A 15,636-nucleotide genomic window follows, 5' to 3' on the forward strand; every position below is an offset into this window, starting at 1 on the left:
TCTTTCTTTCGCTTCCTATCTCTCTCTCTTTCTTCAGTCATTCTTATAACTACATTTGCTCTATATTAACAATTTCTCTCGTATATATTCATACTCTCTCAGGTACAATACATTCATACACTTTACACAGGCACAACTTACGTATAATATACTGCATGAGAATTCTAATCTAAATAATATATGTATATATATATAAATATATATTTTACCTATATGAAAAGCATCAGTCTCCGTATGCTAATGATTATCTCAGTGTCCCGTCTGACATCATTCTTATCTACAAAAATCAATTAAGTGTTCACCATGTGTATGGCGTGATGTATCTAACTGTCTAACGTGTACATCAAACTACTTCCTTTGTCAATCAGATCGAATCACTGAGATACATCGCAGCGAGCATTTCATATAATACCGGAAAATATATATTTTCGTGTAAAAAAAATAATCACACTTCTTAAGAATTAAATACTTATAGCAGCTGAGACGATTTGTTCTGAGTAGTAAAATTAGCGCATGCATACACTAATCAGTCGAGTTTCATTCCATGGTAATGCGAGCAAAATTAGCTCGCATCGTTTTTAGCACAAGCACGATTTCTTGTCTTTCTATCTTATACAGAGTGGTACATTTGGCAGTGAGGTCATCATACATCGCGTTATGTCAAGAATGGGTAAAATCTTTACATCGTGCCGCGTGCTATCGAGACACTGTAAGTAAAGATTTCTTGTCACCTATCATTAGATCAATATTTTGGACCCATCAGAGTTTTAGAACTATTGTGCACATAACATATAGAATAGCAATCAGATAGCATTTAAATAGCTACCAATATTTAGAAGATGAAACTATTTTGTTCGAAATATTATATTAATTTATTATTAGCTATTAGACTTTTATATCATAGTTTTAATTTAAAAAAAAATAAATAATTGTAATCAATTATATTTTAAGTCGAAATAACTATTATTGAAATAATAAATCTAATGTTTTCTGATATTAAATATTAATAAATAAAGCATCTGAAGAAATTAGGATGTTTTTAATAAGGATGTAATCCGCATAATCTGTGGAAACCATACATATTTTCCTGAAAAATATATCCACCAATATTTTGATAGGGAAGTAGCACAAAACATCTTTTACTAATAAATTTATAATAATTAATAATTTAATAATATTAAATTTGATAATTAAAGAATTATCTTAAAATCTTTAATGATTTTATAATGATTTCAAAGACTGACATTCCAAATGTTACTAGTGCACAATTGTTCAGAATATATAAGTAGATTGTTAACAGTCTTGAGTCATTATTTGGGAGTGGTTGCAGTCATTTTTCGAGAAGTTTTGTTTTAATATCTAATTTTCCGTGGCAACAGCAGTGACGAGCGGTGCATCGCCTTGCCCCTTTTCCATACCTTTACCGTTCTCTACTGCATCATCAAACTGACCTGGTACTGGCAGTGCGTCTTTTGTCAATAGTGCACGAGCATTATCGGTTTGAGTTTCGCTAAAAATAGAGTATAGAATTTTATAAGTTATTTTATATATATTAAATTTATATAATTTATATAATTGTGTGTGTGTGTGTGTGTTTTATTAAATACAAATTAATTATATATACAAGAAATTTTTTATTTAATTATATATATATATGTAGAAGACAAAGTTTTTTTATAAAATAAGAATAATGAAGTAAAAGATTTCCTTGCAATAAATAATTATAAGACATGTTGGCAATAAAACTTTCAAACACTTACTTATAATCTGTAATTCCATCAATACCACGGCCCTTGATGTCTTTTTTATCTGTTTCCTTGGTTTTCTTAACAGTAGTTTTTTTTTTGCTCGACACCTAAATAATTAATAAAAATGTGTTCAAGATTTCTATATACCGTTATCAAGAAAACACCGAATTATCCTCTCCTCCGATTTTGATGAGATTTAAATATTTATATCATCTCTAAATATTTTTCTTATCTCACATGTTTTCAGAAATAAGACCGCTTTTTTAGATTATGTTTAGTTTATGTTTATTTGTGTATTCCGAATTAATTATTATTTTACTAAGTTTATAAACTTTACTAAACATTTAAACATTATCGATTTAAGCAATAGTTGTCCGATAAATAATAATTGTCTCAAATTGGTTCTGAGTTTCCATCACCGCTGATATATTTTTTTTATTTCATATACCTACAAGATATTTTTACCTTCATTTGAGTCTTCTTGCCACGTCCAGCGATCGGAGCACGAGCAGCTCCGCGTGTTTGAAATGTCGGTCGGTTTATCGGATTAAATCCACGTGGAAGACCGTATTTAAGTCCACCAATAGATGTTACCTACAAAAACACAATTTATCTAAATTGTGATACATACAAAACCCTTATGATCTAAATAAAATATTATTGTGACGTATTCTAAACATGACTTATTAGTCAATGCTTTCAGAAGATGAGCCTAGAATTCAGGAAAGTGTCATATGAACATAGCTTATTTGAGTTATTTAAAAATAATTTTATTTGTCGAGTTATATAAAAAGAAAGTTTGAAATGCTTGTTTCTTATAAGCACGATACGGCATGTTCCGACATAACGTAGAGTTTAATATGATAAAATATTTAAAATCATAATATATATAATTTTAAGATGTTATACGTACATTCCAATATTATTTTTCATTTTAAATTACGTTTTAAAAGATTTATGTAAATTTATAATTCCAATCTCAAATGAAATTTAAATAAGAATTTATAACACGTGTCTTTTAATACCATCAAAAATCATCAAAATTATTAATTAGAAAGATATATTTCAACAAAAGATAACGTAAAATTTAAAATTTAATGCGAAAAGAATAAACTGAATTACAGTAAAATTGAAATTGAAATTTAAATTTTAAAAGGTAAGTTTTTAAGAGAATATGCTCTATAGAAGATAACTTATTTCTTATTAATAATGATGATAAAAATTTATTATTTTATATTAAATCTCACATTTTTTATCCAAATAATATTTCTCAACACAATTGTATAATTACATTTACAATCTTAATAAATTATTTATTTAATATATTAGATATTAATATTTATAAACTCTGTTCAGAGTTTGCAAAAAATGTAGCACACGTGCGCGCGTGCTTTTATCATGTTTTATATATGTATATATACCATATTTGTTTTAAATTACGCTATAAAGTGTCTCACAAATCTTACTTTCAGTTTTTAATAATAACAAATATAAATTATCACATATTAAAAGTTTACAATATATATAATGTTGAATAATTAAATTTACGAATACACATAAATATGATTTGAATTATTATAAAAACAATAAAAAGCAAAAAAAAATTATAATAAATATTTCTCGAATAAAAAATCAACTTTTTAAAATAAATATGTTGTTTTTATCTAAAATGTTTTACAATTATGTGTAATTTTACGAGTATTATATTTCATTACATTGTTCAACTATTTAAAAATACATGCTTTAGAAATACATGCTTTGACTACTTTGTAAAGAAAAAAAAATATATATACATATATGTTACCTAAAAAGAATATATATAAAAGGAACACCAGTTAAAATACTCTGAATTAAAATATATAGAAACCTTTATTTTAACAGTGTCCATATTACATATAAAAAAAACATGCGTAATACAAAAACCGCAATGCTACAAAAAAAACATCAAGTAAATATAATGTCAAAATAATTTTTGTTCATCCTAATGATGTAATAAAGCAACACACATATCGAGGATAAATTAATTATCCTCCGCTTAATATACATTCTCAAGTACATGATTCCAGATTTATTTCCATGATGTATCGAACGTCTACATATAAAAACTATATAAAAAACTGTATAAGCAAGTAACTCTGCATTAAATTGATTTACGTGATGTCCCTCCTAAATGCACGTATTATCCGATCACACCAGCGACGTTAAATAGTGAAAGCGGACTACTCAATATCTCGAACGTTCCCCTAAAATCTGTCCAGAATATCGTCATCGTGTGCTTCTTACTCCATGTACACGTAACGATATCGAGCCATCGTTATAAAATTGCAATCACATACCCTATTAAGATTTATTATACCTTACCTGCGGTGGAATCCGTCCGCGAGGGTGTCCTTGCAAAGGTTGCGGCAATCGACCTGGTTGTCCATAATTTGGGCCCCATTGACCTACTACAACACCAGCGATTTCTAGTTGACCACCACGTGAAGGGATTGGACGACGCATTAAACCACGTTGTGGTAATGTGCCGCTGCCACGACCGCGAATCAATCCATCGTTAATGGTACAATTAGCAGGTAAAATATTGGAAGGAACTGATACACGAATACCTATAATAATATATATATTAAATAAGATTATTATACAAATATATAGATAAAAATTATATATTATTAATATATATATAGAAAGATTAAAATACTACATAGAGAAATAATTTTTGTTATATAGAAGAATATTAGTACTTCATAAATAAGATTAGTATTTATTATTTAACAATCTGCATATAACAAATATATTTCTTTATAGAACGTTAATTAATTTTTTGTGTAATATTTTTATTTGAATAGTGTTTCTATATAATGTGAATAAACGTATAGTGTGAGCTGTGTTTTGTAATGTGATCAATATATTATAATCGTTTCTCAACAACTTTATTCTTACAACAATTTTCAGTTTATAGAATAAAAAAGTATATAAATTACGTTTGTTTATCAAGATACTTTATCGCAGTTTTGAGATTCGTAGGATTATATTGACAAATCCTACGAAGCAATATTAGCTGCTTTTGCTTTACTTCCATCCGAAAACATCCTATTATAAAAGATCATAGGATGCTAAGGAAATTGGAAGAGTTAATAAAGAAACAAAAGCATAAGATAAAATAATTATATCAAAATAAATTATATAAATTTTTATATTAACTCTTTGTCCCTTTTTCTCTCAGTTATGCCCATTTCCACCAATACAGATTAATTTTAATCTTGGTTCAATTTGCTCTTCATCTTTTCCTAATTCTAAAAATTAGAAAAAGATTAACAGTAAGTTAAACCGAGATTAAAGTTAATTTGCATTGGTGGAAACAGGCATTATAATAGCTAATGTTATTAATACATTATATGATCACAATATTAAATTATTAAATGTCATATTAAATATGTTATGCTAGTTAAATTATGTTAAATAAACATAAATAAATAAATAGAATGTAATAATGTATAATTAATGCAGTATTTTTCATAATTTAAAGACTATAATAATTATTAGGAACTTATTAAAAAACTGAAAAGTTTCAAAAGTTTCGAAACGTCCCAATTAAAGATAGATAAGTAAAGAAGGAAACATTAATACATAGCTAAAAGAAATATAATATACCTGGCGTGACAGGTAAAGGCGGTCGCGCAAATACAACGTTAATTCCCTCGAGTATAGCTTTTCTCATTCTCTCGACCTTTACAACGCGGTCGATATGACCACTGCATAATTCCAATAAGTTCTTGGCGATAGTAGCACGAGCCAAAGTATGATGGAACAATTTTCCATCAAAATAAAGCCAAGGACAGCACATTAACCATGGAATCGGCGCGCCACATGCATCGTTTGCTAACAATGCAGTTTCAACACCAGCCATAAACAAAGTAGCCAGTTGTACACCGCGTGATGTCACTAATGGAAGCTGTATACAAATAACACATTAAATGTCGATTTATTCAAATATTTAATTATTGCCTAAAATAATGGCTGTATTGCAAGAATTAAACGAGAAATATGTTTATTTTACCTGTAAATCCTGCAAATACTGAGCATTCATAAGCTCCGGTGAAAAAGCTTGCGCGATGAAAGCGTCTAATTCCTGACGGCGCAAGATTTTAATTTTATCAGAAAAAGACATAATGTATCTACGGAAAAAAACAATTAGAAAAATACTTATTGATCGAATTATATTCGATTAATTAAAAAAAGAAATGTGATAAAGCTTAAAATAATCATAATCAATATTTACCTTAAAACACAGGCCATAACCAGCAGATGTTGCGGTACGTATGAGGTATTTAACATTAGAGGTGTATCTGATCTCATACAAGTCAGGAAACCCCGAAGCCTTCGCCTCTTATCATCTATAACTGTGCTGAAGAACAGGAAATCTTGTCAGTTTATAAAAATTACATGAGTCTATAAAAAGTTTTAATTCTATAATCAATCTAATACAATGTTACTATTATGTATATGCAGTTTAATCGAGATAAAATCGCTTACCCAAACCACAAGCGTTGAATCGTAGGCACGCCCCACCCGATCTGCTCTGCTTTCACCAATTCAGGAGTCTGATATGGATTGGACTTGGACCATACCCATTCTTTTATTATTACATCCGGTATCTCGATCTTTTCACTATCTATTGATAAATTTGTAAAATGAAAATTTAACGAAAAAAATATGGATCTCTTTTTTTATTTGTAAAACGTCATACTTACCACCTTTTTCTTTACTTTTCGTAGCTAGATACATCCGATGATGAAGATTAAACAAAATTGCATATACCATTTGTCGAATTGGTCTATAGATTATATGAATAGAAGGAAATTCACGGTGATTTTCGTCTTCCAGGAGGACCGGCAATTTGATTTCACCAGCGATAAGAATTTGATAAATGTATGGTGACATGAGCCCTTTCTGGTGACGTTCCGAGGCGGTGCGCATAACTTCCGGTGACGTTGTAGGAATATTAGTTTTCTCCAGCTGTCTCGCAGAATCGGCTGTTGCATGAGATGGCGATGTCGCCGAGGAGCTACTACTCGAACTTGACGAGCTTATCAAGAGATTGTGAGTACCATTGATAGCATGTCCGTCGCCTGTTTCAAAAATTCCAGACGTTTAAGATAGAACATCAATAAATTGTTGTCAATAACCGTCGATTTTTAGCCGGCATACTTTGTTCTTCCTCTGTGCGTATGGCATCGGAATCTCCATGGCCCTGAATACCAGGTGGATCGATCACAATTTGCGGCGCCGTCTTTGCGTTAGCTGTTGCCTGTTTGTACGCGTTCAAACTTTCACGTTCGCTCTCCAATGTTTCAGAGGCAAATCTCGACGTTTCCAAATTAGAGTCACCTTCCGAGGCTGATGGTGTGTCGGACAAACTCGACTGAGTCTGTGTGCTCGATTTGGAATCTAGTTTATGGACTGAAAAAAAAATCGGTACAGATATAATTTATTTTTAATTTATTAATTATATGAAAACTAAAACTAACAATATAGATATATACGCGATTACCACTTCTTTCTATATTCAGTTTCTAGAATTGTATCTTAAAAATGCTAAGACATTTACTTTTCTCATATTAAAGATTAATATTTTTAAAGAAAAAAATTCTTTGATAGTACATTCCAATTTTTAAATATATTGAAATTATTTGGTAATAAAATATTTGACAAATGTTTCAAATATCAAAAAATCTCACCTTTTGTTGGTTTCATAAACTTGTAATGTAAAAATCCTTCTTTTGTTCCATTTAAATAATATTGAACAGATTGCCTTAATTTCGGACATCTTGGATCGGAGACAGAACCAAACACCTTTTGTGAAACTACATCTAATTCTGCAGATGGAAGTTCCTTGATAAAATTCGCAATTATTTTAATCATTTGTTCAACACTTGTCTTATTTAGCACATTGGTGCTAATGTTATTATTTTTGTAGAAGTCGGCCAAGTCGTTTTCGGTCAATATGTAATTTCCAAGTAAAGCTGCCAATATACAGAGTCTGTCAGATGGTATATTAAGAGCTTTAGTGAGTTCAGAAAGCATATATTCTTTTGTATCGAGGGAACCCTGTTATAAAAAGATATAATATGTTACATTCAATAAATTATCGTCACATAAAATATTGATTTCTATTATTAAATGATACATACCTTGTATGTAAGTTTTAATTGTTCAGATGAGAAGTAGCGTGGAGGATCAAATGCAGCATATTCTGCATCATCAGCTATCAGTCCGTTGTAATTATTCTCACGACAGTAAGCAATAACTTCTTGGTGGTGATCATCCATGCTACATAACTGTTAAAATATTAATAATGTTAATTATGTAATATTTTATAAATGTTTTAAATTATTGTATGCAATAGTTAAGATATTACTTTCTATTCTTGTACATTTTTTAATTAAAATTTTAATTGTAATTACAAAGATAAAAACCAGAAGAAAATGTTTATTAACTTACAACTGTGACATTTAGATGCCTGAGAGCCATACGTAAACTGGTCCTTAAACATACAGGAGGAGTCCACCAGATTTTCGGTGGCGGTGTACCTTTCGTTGTTATATGTTTCAAAACCTAAACATTTCGGAAAGACATTTTTGACAATTTTAATTGTTATTCATAATTAATCTGAAAGTATATATATATATATATATATGACGAACTTACATTGTTAACTTTAGCGCGTACTTGCAACTGATGTTGCACCCAATCTGGTCTTCGAAGAGGTTCAAAACATCCATTAAAGAATACAGCTATCTCCAAACCCGACATTTCCATTGCTTGTATAAGCACAGCAAGAAACTGGAGCATACGGTTCCATTGTCCACCACAAGCCCAATCTGTATCAAAGTAACAGTATTACTAATAATCAAATTTCTGTTCAAGAGAGAGATAAAACTAATGAATTTTTTAATTATATAGTAACACATAAAATTTGCCTTTGTAAAAATTAAATTTATTTATATTTATATCATTATATATATATTTATATTTATATCATTATATATATATATATACTGTAAAGTTTTATTTTTATTATTTACCTGAGAAGAATCCTCCATACAATCGGTCCAAGCAACATTCTCCATCGAGAACTAGTCTTAATTTACCAAAATTATGTATCTGCTGTCCTTTAATAACGCGATTACGTTGAGATTTTTGAGTGACCATACGCGCTATTTTCAACAAGTCCACAGGTACAGATCCCCCTTGTACGCAATTGCCGTCCAGGAAAGTTTGCAAGTCTTGAATGCCCATGTTTCTAATATTCCCGAAATATACTCCGGTCACGAGTCACTTTAAGTTTGCTTCAATTTTTTCTTTATGTACACAATAGTTTTACAATCTTTATAGGTTGCTTATTTTTGTCTTTAGCAATGTATTTGCTCTTTTATGGTCGATATATTTTTGAAATGTTTTAAGACATGAAGAAACCTAATTCCAATTTCAAAAGTTTCAATCTGTAAAAGAGAAAAGCCAGCATTGTACTCTCAAATGCAATATCAATATAGGATTGTAAATATAATCATTTTCATTAAGTAAAATATTAGGTATCTGTTAGTGATTTGTCAGCAGATTTCACAGTCGCAAATCGAGCAGAATTTGTTGTTTTGTAACCATCAAGATAAAATCATTTATACCTATTTTCATCAATGATAATTTAATTTTTATCTTGATTCAACTAACTCTTTACTTTTTTTCTAGTTCTAAGAATTACAAAAAATTAAGAACAAGCTAAACCGAGATTAAATTCAATGTATATCAGTGAAAACAGATATTAGACTGCTTTCCTTTTAAAAAGGACATCATTCTACTCTTCTTGACATTCAGTAGAATAATGATAGAACAACAAAAGATAGAACAATGTTCTACTATATTCCTTAAAAAAAAAGCAACCATATCTTAGTACACACAGTTTTTGGACCTTTGTTACACACAATAAGTCGTTTATTTTTTAATATCATCAGAAAGTAATTTATAAGGTTGTGTATTTAAAAAATATACAAAATGTTACAATTAATTACTTAGTGTTCCTAGTATTTAAAAAGGCGTAAAATACGAATGACCCAATTATGTATACTTGGAATTAAATAATAAAACATCAGATTCTGCTCGATTTCTACAATCGACCAATCAATCTAACTACAAAAGATTTTGTTATATTTTTGCTAACATCCTGTCACAATGTTACAATAATTGCTAACTTCTGCTACAATAATTGTAACAAACACTTTGTTTCTCACAGATTTTATCATGGGGTTCATGCAGTCTCGCACTGACCGTGACCAAACTAAGTCTATCACAGTCAGCTATTAAACAATGGCTCCATTTGTTTAATACTTCCGCCAAGTATTTACAAATAAAAAAAGGGAGGACTAAAGCGACATAATTAATTTTGTACGTTGCGTCCCTCTACCTCTCTCTACGTCTTTCCCCCGCCCCACCCTTTCCCACCACTTTCCTTCTCAACGAGGTGACAAGCCCGACAAGGAATTTCCAACTTCAATGGACCGTTGCGTTGCGGAGCGTCGCGGAGAATGCTGGAGAACGCGCAGTGTCGGAATTACAAAGGACCACTCGGCGCCATTTACTTTGTTTACGCGTACATCAGAACGTCGGTGTTAGCCGCGTTCACGCCGGCTGGCCTCTCTGGCGAGGACCGGTCCCATGATGGTGGTGGGATGGGCCCAGCCAGGCCCAGCCCCGTGGACGGGGACCGTTAATGTTAATATTGAATACAAACCCCGAGTCGGAAACGAGAAATATTGAACGATCCGAGCGACCGGTTAACGGACGAATCGAAGCAGTTATCCTGGCATTGGTCGGTGGAGTATCGCGGTCGCGCTTGATCGCAAAAAGCGGTTCCTTAACGTTACGGAGTACGCGGGACGTGCGTCGGTACAGAGTTCTCACGGCCGCGCAAAACACGTCCGGATGATCCGCGGGTGTCGCCGCAACATGCCGCGTACTTACGTTAAATTAGCGATAATCATCGTGGCCCCAAAGAAACACAAAACACACGGGCTTTCGGAGTTGGATGACGTCGGAATCGAAAACGGAAATGACCACCCCGGTACCGGTGGCGCGCGCGGTGACCGCCCGGCACGTCGCGCGATCCGACACGTTGATTGGCCAGCCCGTGGCGTCCCCTTACGTCATAACCCGGTCCCGGCCAGCCGGGGCCATGATCGGCCGGAACTGCGCGACGCGCCATTGTTTCGAAACACAAAGCGTTCTCGTTTCTTATTTCTGTATCCTCCGAGACAATTATTCATCGCGAATTGTCGGCCAGTACTTTTCCATATACTTATTTTTCGAAGCAGCTATTGCTTTTTCTGTACCAACTGATTATTCATTTTGTTATCAATGCACGATAAAATTGTGAACTTTTATATAAATATATACGTACATTTTACAAACTTGTGTGTGTCTAGATATTAAATATCTTTTTAAATATTGAATAACTTTAACTTTTCAGATTTAACAACTTTTAACGTTTTTTTTAAACATTATAAAGAATAACTGGAAAATACGATTTAATTACTAAAATAATATATCTAACTTTTACAACTTTTAAATAATTATTATATATTAATCCCTTTTTTTAAATATTTAATAAAATAATTTGGAAAAATTTAATTGTTGAATTTATGACTCGACTGATATACAAAAAATAATAAGTTTTTTTGTATTTTTGTATATACATATATTTTATAAACGTATACCTAATATCTATTAATATCGTTTTAATAAAATGATTTTATTAAATATATATATATATGTATGGCTCAATCGATATTATATAAGAAACATCTAATTTTCCATAATTTTTTATCTATATTATTTATATAATTGCTATTTATGTTAATAAAAAATGTGATTTATTTTATTTTTATTTATATTCCTTTAAAATTTTAAATAATTGTATGATTTTTACATAAAGGATATTTTAATAAATTTTCATTTTTATTTTCTGAACTCAATAATCTAAACTTAAAGTACGTAAATAATTACTTTGACTTTTAAATAATAATGAAATACAAATCATATCAATATAGTAGATATACTTTTCATTTTAATATAATTTTTGTAAGTTTCATGTACAAATACATTCACACATATCACAAACATACCAGATGTCAGTAACGCTCAGTCAGTACTTTTTTCACGTTACTAAAAAGATATGGAAGATCAAAATGAAAAATTGTAATAAATTATTATAAATCGCTTCAAAATCTATAATTTAACTTATATAGATAACAGACGTCCAAATGCCTGAGATGATAATATTGCGATTAGCGTTGTTTTGTATAGAAAAAGAATTTAGATACATTTTGCCTTCTGTTCAACACTGGTAATTACGAAAATTTCTACGATATCAGAATTAACATACTTATTAAGTTGTACAATCTTTGTTTACAAACTTGCGATAATGAAGATCACCTCCCTGGGAGAACTCGAGGTAACTATACATTGTATAGCTACACTTCTAGAACAAGTCTTTTGAATATCGTTTTATAATATTCCTGTCTATTATTACAATTCATCATGTTTCTCGTCTTCTTCTTCTTCTTCCCTCTTCTCGTCATCAGAATCTACGTCCATCACCTTCTCGCTGTTTGTCAATTCTTCGTCCTGCAATTCTTCTTCCTCTGGAACTTCGTCTAAGGAGATACCCAAGGTCTTCCTCATTAATTGTTCTACACTATCCGCGAAACTAGCGGTCTCTCGTAACATGTAGCCTGATCGCAAAGTTGCCGTACGGAACATCATCAGAGCGATGTCTTTAGCTGTCTGATCAGCCGAGTCAATCTCGACTCTGCGTAGCAGTTCTCGGATGAGTGGATGTCTTGGGTTGATCTCCAAAGTCTTCTTCTGGTTCAAATAATAACTCTTCTGTGGATCATCGGACTTCTGGTGTGCATTCGAGATCGCCAAACGTTCCATATTGCCGGTCCAGCCAAACATGCTAGCGATCAAGGCACAAGGAGAATCAGTCAGACGCTCAGACACTTCGGCCTTGCTGATATGATCCTTCAGGATGTCACTCAGCCACTTGACTAGAGGCTCAAATGTCGTCTTCAATTGTTCCATTCGGTCTTTCGCCCGTTCGCCCTCGTCCAGCCTGAAACCTTCCTTTGCTACATTTTGGAACTTTTTACTATCAAACTCCGGCAATGCCGAGATCGCGTACTCGTCCACTGCTTCCGTCAGATACAACACTTCATAGCCCTTTTTCTCCAACCGTTCGACAAATGGCGATTTCTTTACTTCGTTTTCGGACGCACCCGCAATGTAGTAGATATGGTGTTGATTGGGCTTCATGCGGGATACATATTCAGACAAGGTGGTCATTTCCTTCTGCGTCGATGAGTGGAATTGCAATATCTTGGACAGTCTCGCACGATTCTGAGGATCCTCGATTATGCCTAACTTGATATTTGTACTATATTCCTTCCAGAACGTTTGGGAATCCTCTTTAGGAATCTTCTTGATCATGTCCAGTACTTTCCTGATGAGTTTTTTCTTGATAATCTTGATCAATTTATGCTGCTGGAGATTCTCTCGTGAAACGTTGAGCGGCAGATCATCACTGTCCACAATACCCTGAATAAAGGACAGATAATTCGGCATCATGTCAGTGAACTTGTCGGTAATGAAGACTCGCCTGACATACAATTTGATGTTGTCAGATTTGGTACCGTAACGATTAAAGCTGTCACTCGGTTGAACCTTCGGGATAAACAAGACAGACTTGAATGTAACTTCACCCTCCGCAACGAAATGTGTCTTCGCTAGAGGTTCCTGATTATCCTTGGTGAGTGTTTTGTAGAATTCAATATATTCTTTTTCATCAACTTCATTTGGTTTCAGTGTCCAAATTGGTTTCGAATCATTCAACACTTCCCAATCCCATACAGTCTTGTCTACTTTCTTAGATTTCTTTTCGTCCGCATCTTCTTCCACTTTAGCGTCATCCTCCTCATCTGAATCAGTATCATCTTTCTCACCGTCCTTTTTCTCAGATTTATCTTCTACTTCTTCAGCGTCAACTTGTATAACTTTGCTATTCCACAAATATATAGGAAAATTAATGAACTGCGAATATTTCTTCACTAAGGTCTTTATCGTATCTGGTTCTAGGAAGTCCGATGCTTCTTCTTTTAAATGTAAGCTATAAACATTTTAAAAATCACAATATTAATAAAATTAATTCTACACATAATAAAAAATAAAAATATATTATATATATATCATCATGGCTTTGAGAAACTTTTAAAAATTTTCTAATTTGTTAAAAAGAATTCTACAACATACCTTACAGTTGTTCCTCTTTTCAAGGTATCTCCTCGAGGATCTTCAATAATGCTGAAGTCAGAACTATCAGATTCCCAGATATACTGTTTATCATCGTTATGCTTGCTGGTAACAATGACGACATTCGCAACCAAATATGCAGAATAAAAGCCCACGCCAAACTGGCCGATCATATCGTTCATATCCTGAGCGTTATTAACTTCCTGCATTTTTCCCAGAAACTCTGCTGTACCAGATTTTGCAATGGTTCCAAGATTGTTCACTAGATCCTGCTTCGTCATACCAATACCAGAATCCATTATATGCAATACTCTGTTCTCCTTGTCTGCTTTTATTCTAATAGCCAATTCGTTATTTGTGTCCAGGACGCCTTTATCGGTGAGAGACAATAATCTAATTTTATCCAATGCATCAGATGCATTCGAGATCAATTCTCTGAGATATATCTCTTTGTTACGATACAGAGAATTGATAATAAGTTTCATCATGCGATTAACTTCAGTCTGGAATGCAAACTTCTCAGCTTTCTCTCTTAGTTCTTTTACTTGGGCAGTATTTAGACCATCAATCTTTATCGCTTCCTCCTCTCTTTGTACAGCTTCATGATCTGCAATGGAATTTAAACGTCACTTAAATATGTAATATAATAATTCATGCTTTTACAAATAATAAGATAAAATTTCATATAACATTAATTGCTGATAAAAAAAATTATTTATAAAATAACTATCAAATGTAAATGAATAAACGAAGACCTTTTTTTAATCTCAGTTTTTTAAAGATTCAATATACTTAATAAATTCATAGCAGATTATATGTACAAATTTTAAGTTAACAAAAATTGAAATTATAATCACAAAAACAATTCCACTTTTGTATGAAATAAATCTGTACTTTTCTAAACTCCATTACAACATTTGAATAATTTCATTACACATAAACTCCAACGAACTCCTCCCACCTGTTACAACACTATCAACCTTTTTCCAAAAATGATAGGATAATTTTATAGCAAAACAATTTTCTGTTCAATTAAACTGCAAGATAACAACCTGTTCGCGATGCCTCACGGCTAGCTCCGAGATCGTTCTCCACGGTGCCGGTATTCTCCTCGACTTCGTCATCAGCCCGGACGAATCCTAGAGAGCAAACAGGCGGGTATGAAATATTGGAGACACATTTCATCTAAGATGAGGGAATAGGTTCTTAGAAATAACGAGACCGCTTGCCTGTTAACAGGAATAATCCTGCGATCAATAGGTAGAGTTTCCTCATCGTTGCTGCGTCGTGAAAGACCGTGAACGAGAAAGGAGTCGCCAACGAACTCACGCGCTGCCACCGTTAACGCTCCGCTGTTTTTTCACCGACTGTCACGGAACAGCCGTGACGACGACGCGATATACGCGACGGCGCGGGGCGGCAGTCCAATCGCGTCGAACCACGCAGCACGTGCCGGCCAATGACGGGCGCACCCGACAGCAACCCCGTACAAATGGCGTCGTGCGATTGGCTCCAGCGGTACACATGT

The 15,636-nt window shown here is 32.7% G+C and overlaps 2 protein-coding genes across 4 annotated transcripts; both read right to left on the bottom strand.

The window, feature by feature from the left end:
• Positions 1–1,305: 1,305 nt before the first annotated feature.
• On the bottom strand, positions 1,306–10,840 carry LOC108773045 (constitutive coactivator of PPAR-gamma-like protein 1 homolog). Of its 3 annotated transcripts, none has more exons than XM_018538758.1 (16): positions 10,764–10,840; positions 8,834–9,250; positions 8,457–8,629; positions 8,250–8,363; positions 7,940–8,086; positions 7,487–7,856; positions 6,957–7,208; positions 6,500–6,877; positions 6,282–6,420; positions 6,028–6,153; positions 5,806–5,923; positions 5,400–5,700; positions 4,110–4,354; positions 2,214–2,342; positions 1,761–1,855; positions 1,306–1,510 (listed from the first exon to the last, which is right to left on the bottom strand). In XM_018538758.1, the coding sequence occupies exons 2-16, from the start codon at positions 9,045–9,047 to the stop codon at positions 1,360–1,362; spliced, it is 2,952 nt and encodes a 983-aa protein (XP_018394260.1). In that variant the 5' UTR covers positions 9,048–9,250; positions 10,764–10,840; the 3' UTR covers positions 1,306–1,359. The 3 variants fall into 3 exon arrangements, 2 of the variants coding, with proteins under 2 accessions (XP_018394260.1, XP_018394261.1); XR_001940676.1 differs by having other exon boundaries at positions 1,429–1,510; positions 2,201–2,342; XM_018538759.1 differs by lacking the exons at positions 1,306–1,510; positions 1,761–1,855; positions 2,214–2,342 and adding an exon at positions 3,756–3,998.
• Positions 10,841–12,071: 1,231 nt separating this feature from the next.
• Gp93 (heat shock protein 90 Gp93) lies at positions 12,072–15,481 on the bottom strand. Its single transcript, XM_018538655.1, has 4 exons — positions 15,338–15,481; positions 15,161–15,247; positions 14,109–14,715; positions 12,072–13,965 (listed from the first exon to the last, which is right to left on the bottom strand). Exons 1-4 carry the CDS (start codon positions 15,381–15,383, stop codon positions 12,327–12,329), a joined length of 2,379 nt encoding a protein of 792 aa, XP_018394157.1. The 5' UTR covers positions 15,384–15,481; the 3' UTR covers positions 12,072–12,326.
• Positions 15,482–15,636: the final 155 nt, after the last annotated feature.

This window comes from Cyphomyrmex costatus, unplaced genomic scaffold (assembly GCF_001594065.2).
Source record: "Cyphomyrmex costatus isolate MS0001 unplaced genomic scaffold, Ccosl1.0 scaffold196, whole genome shotgun sequence".
Taxonomy (NCBI): Eukaryota; Metazoa; Arthropoda; class Insecta; order Hymenoptera; family Formicidae; genus Cyphomyrmex; species Cyphomyrmex costatus.

What these genes read in the sequence shown, in the direction of transcription:
- LOC108773045 (XM_018538758.1), bottom strand. Translation starts at nt 9,047, where the DNA reads ATGGGCATTCAAGACTTGCAAACTTTCCTGGACGGCAATTGCGTACAA. An exon ending in ACGCACAGAGGAAGAACAAA is followed by an intron (nt 6,878 to 6,956) that starts GTATGCCGGCTA and finishes TTTTTGAAACAG; the next exon opens with GCGACGGACATGCTATCAAT. An exon ending in AGTATTTGCAGGATTTACAG is followed by an intron (nt 5,701 to 5,805) that starts GTAAAATAAACA and finishes ATTTGTATACAG; the next exon opens with CTTCCATTAGTGACATCACG.
- Gp93 (XM_018538655.1), bottom strand. Translation starts at nt 15,383, where the DNA reads ATGAGGAAACTCTACCTATTGATCGCAGGATTATTCCTGTTAACAG. An exon ending in CCGTGAGGCATCGCGAACAG is followed by an intron (nt 14,716 to 15,160) that starts GTTGTTATCTTG and finishes ATTCCATTGCAG; the next exon opens with ATCATGAAGCTGTACAAAGA. An exon ending in AAAAGAGGAACAACTGTAAG is followed by an intron (nt 13,966 to 14,108) that starts GTATGTTGTAGA and finishes AAATGTTTATAG; the next exon opens with CTTACATTTAAAAGAAGAAG.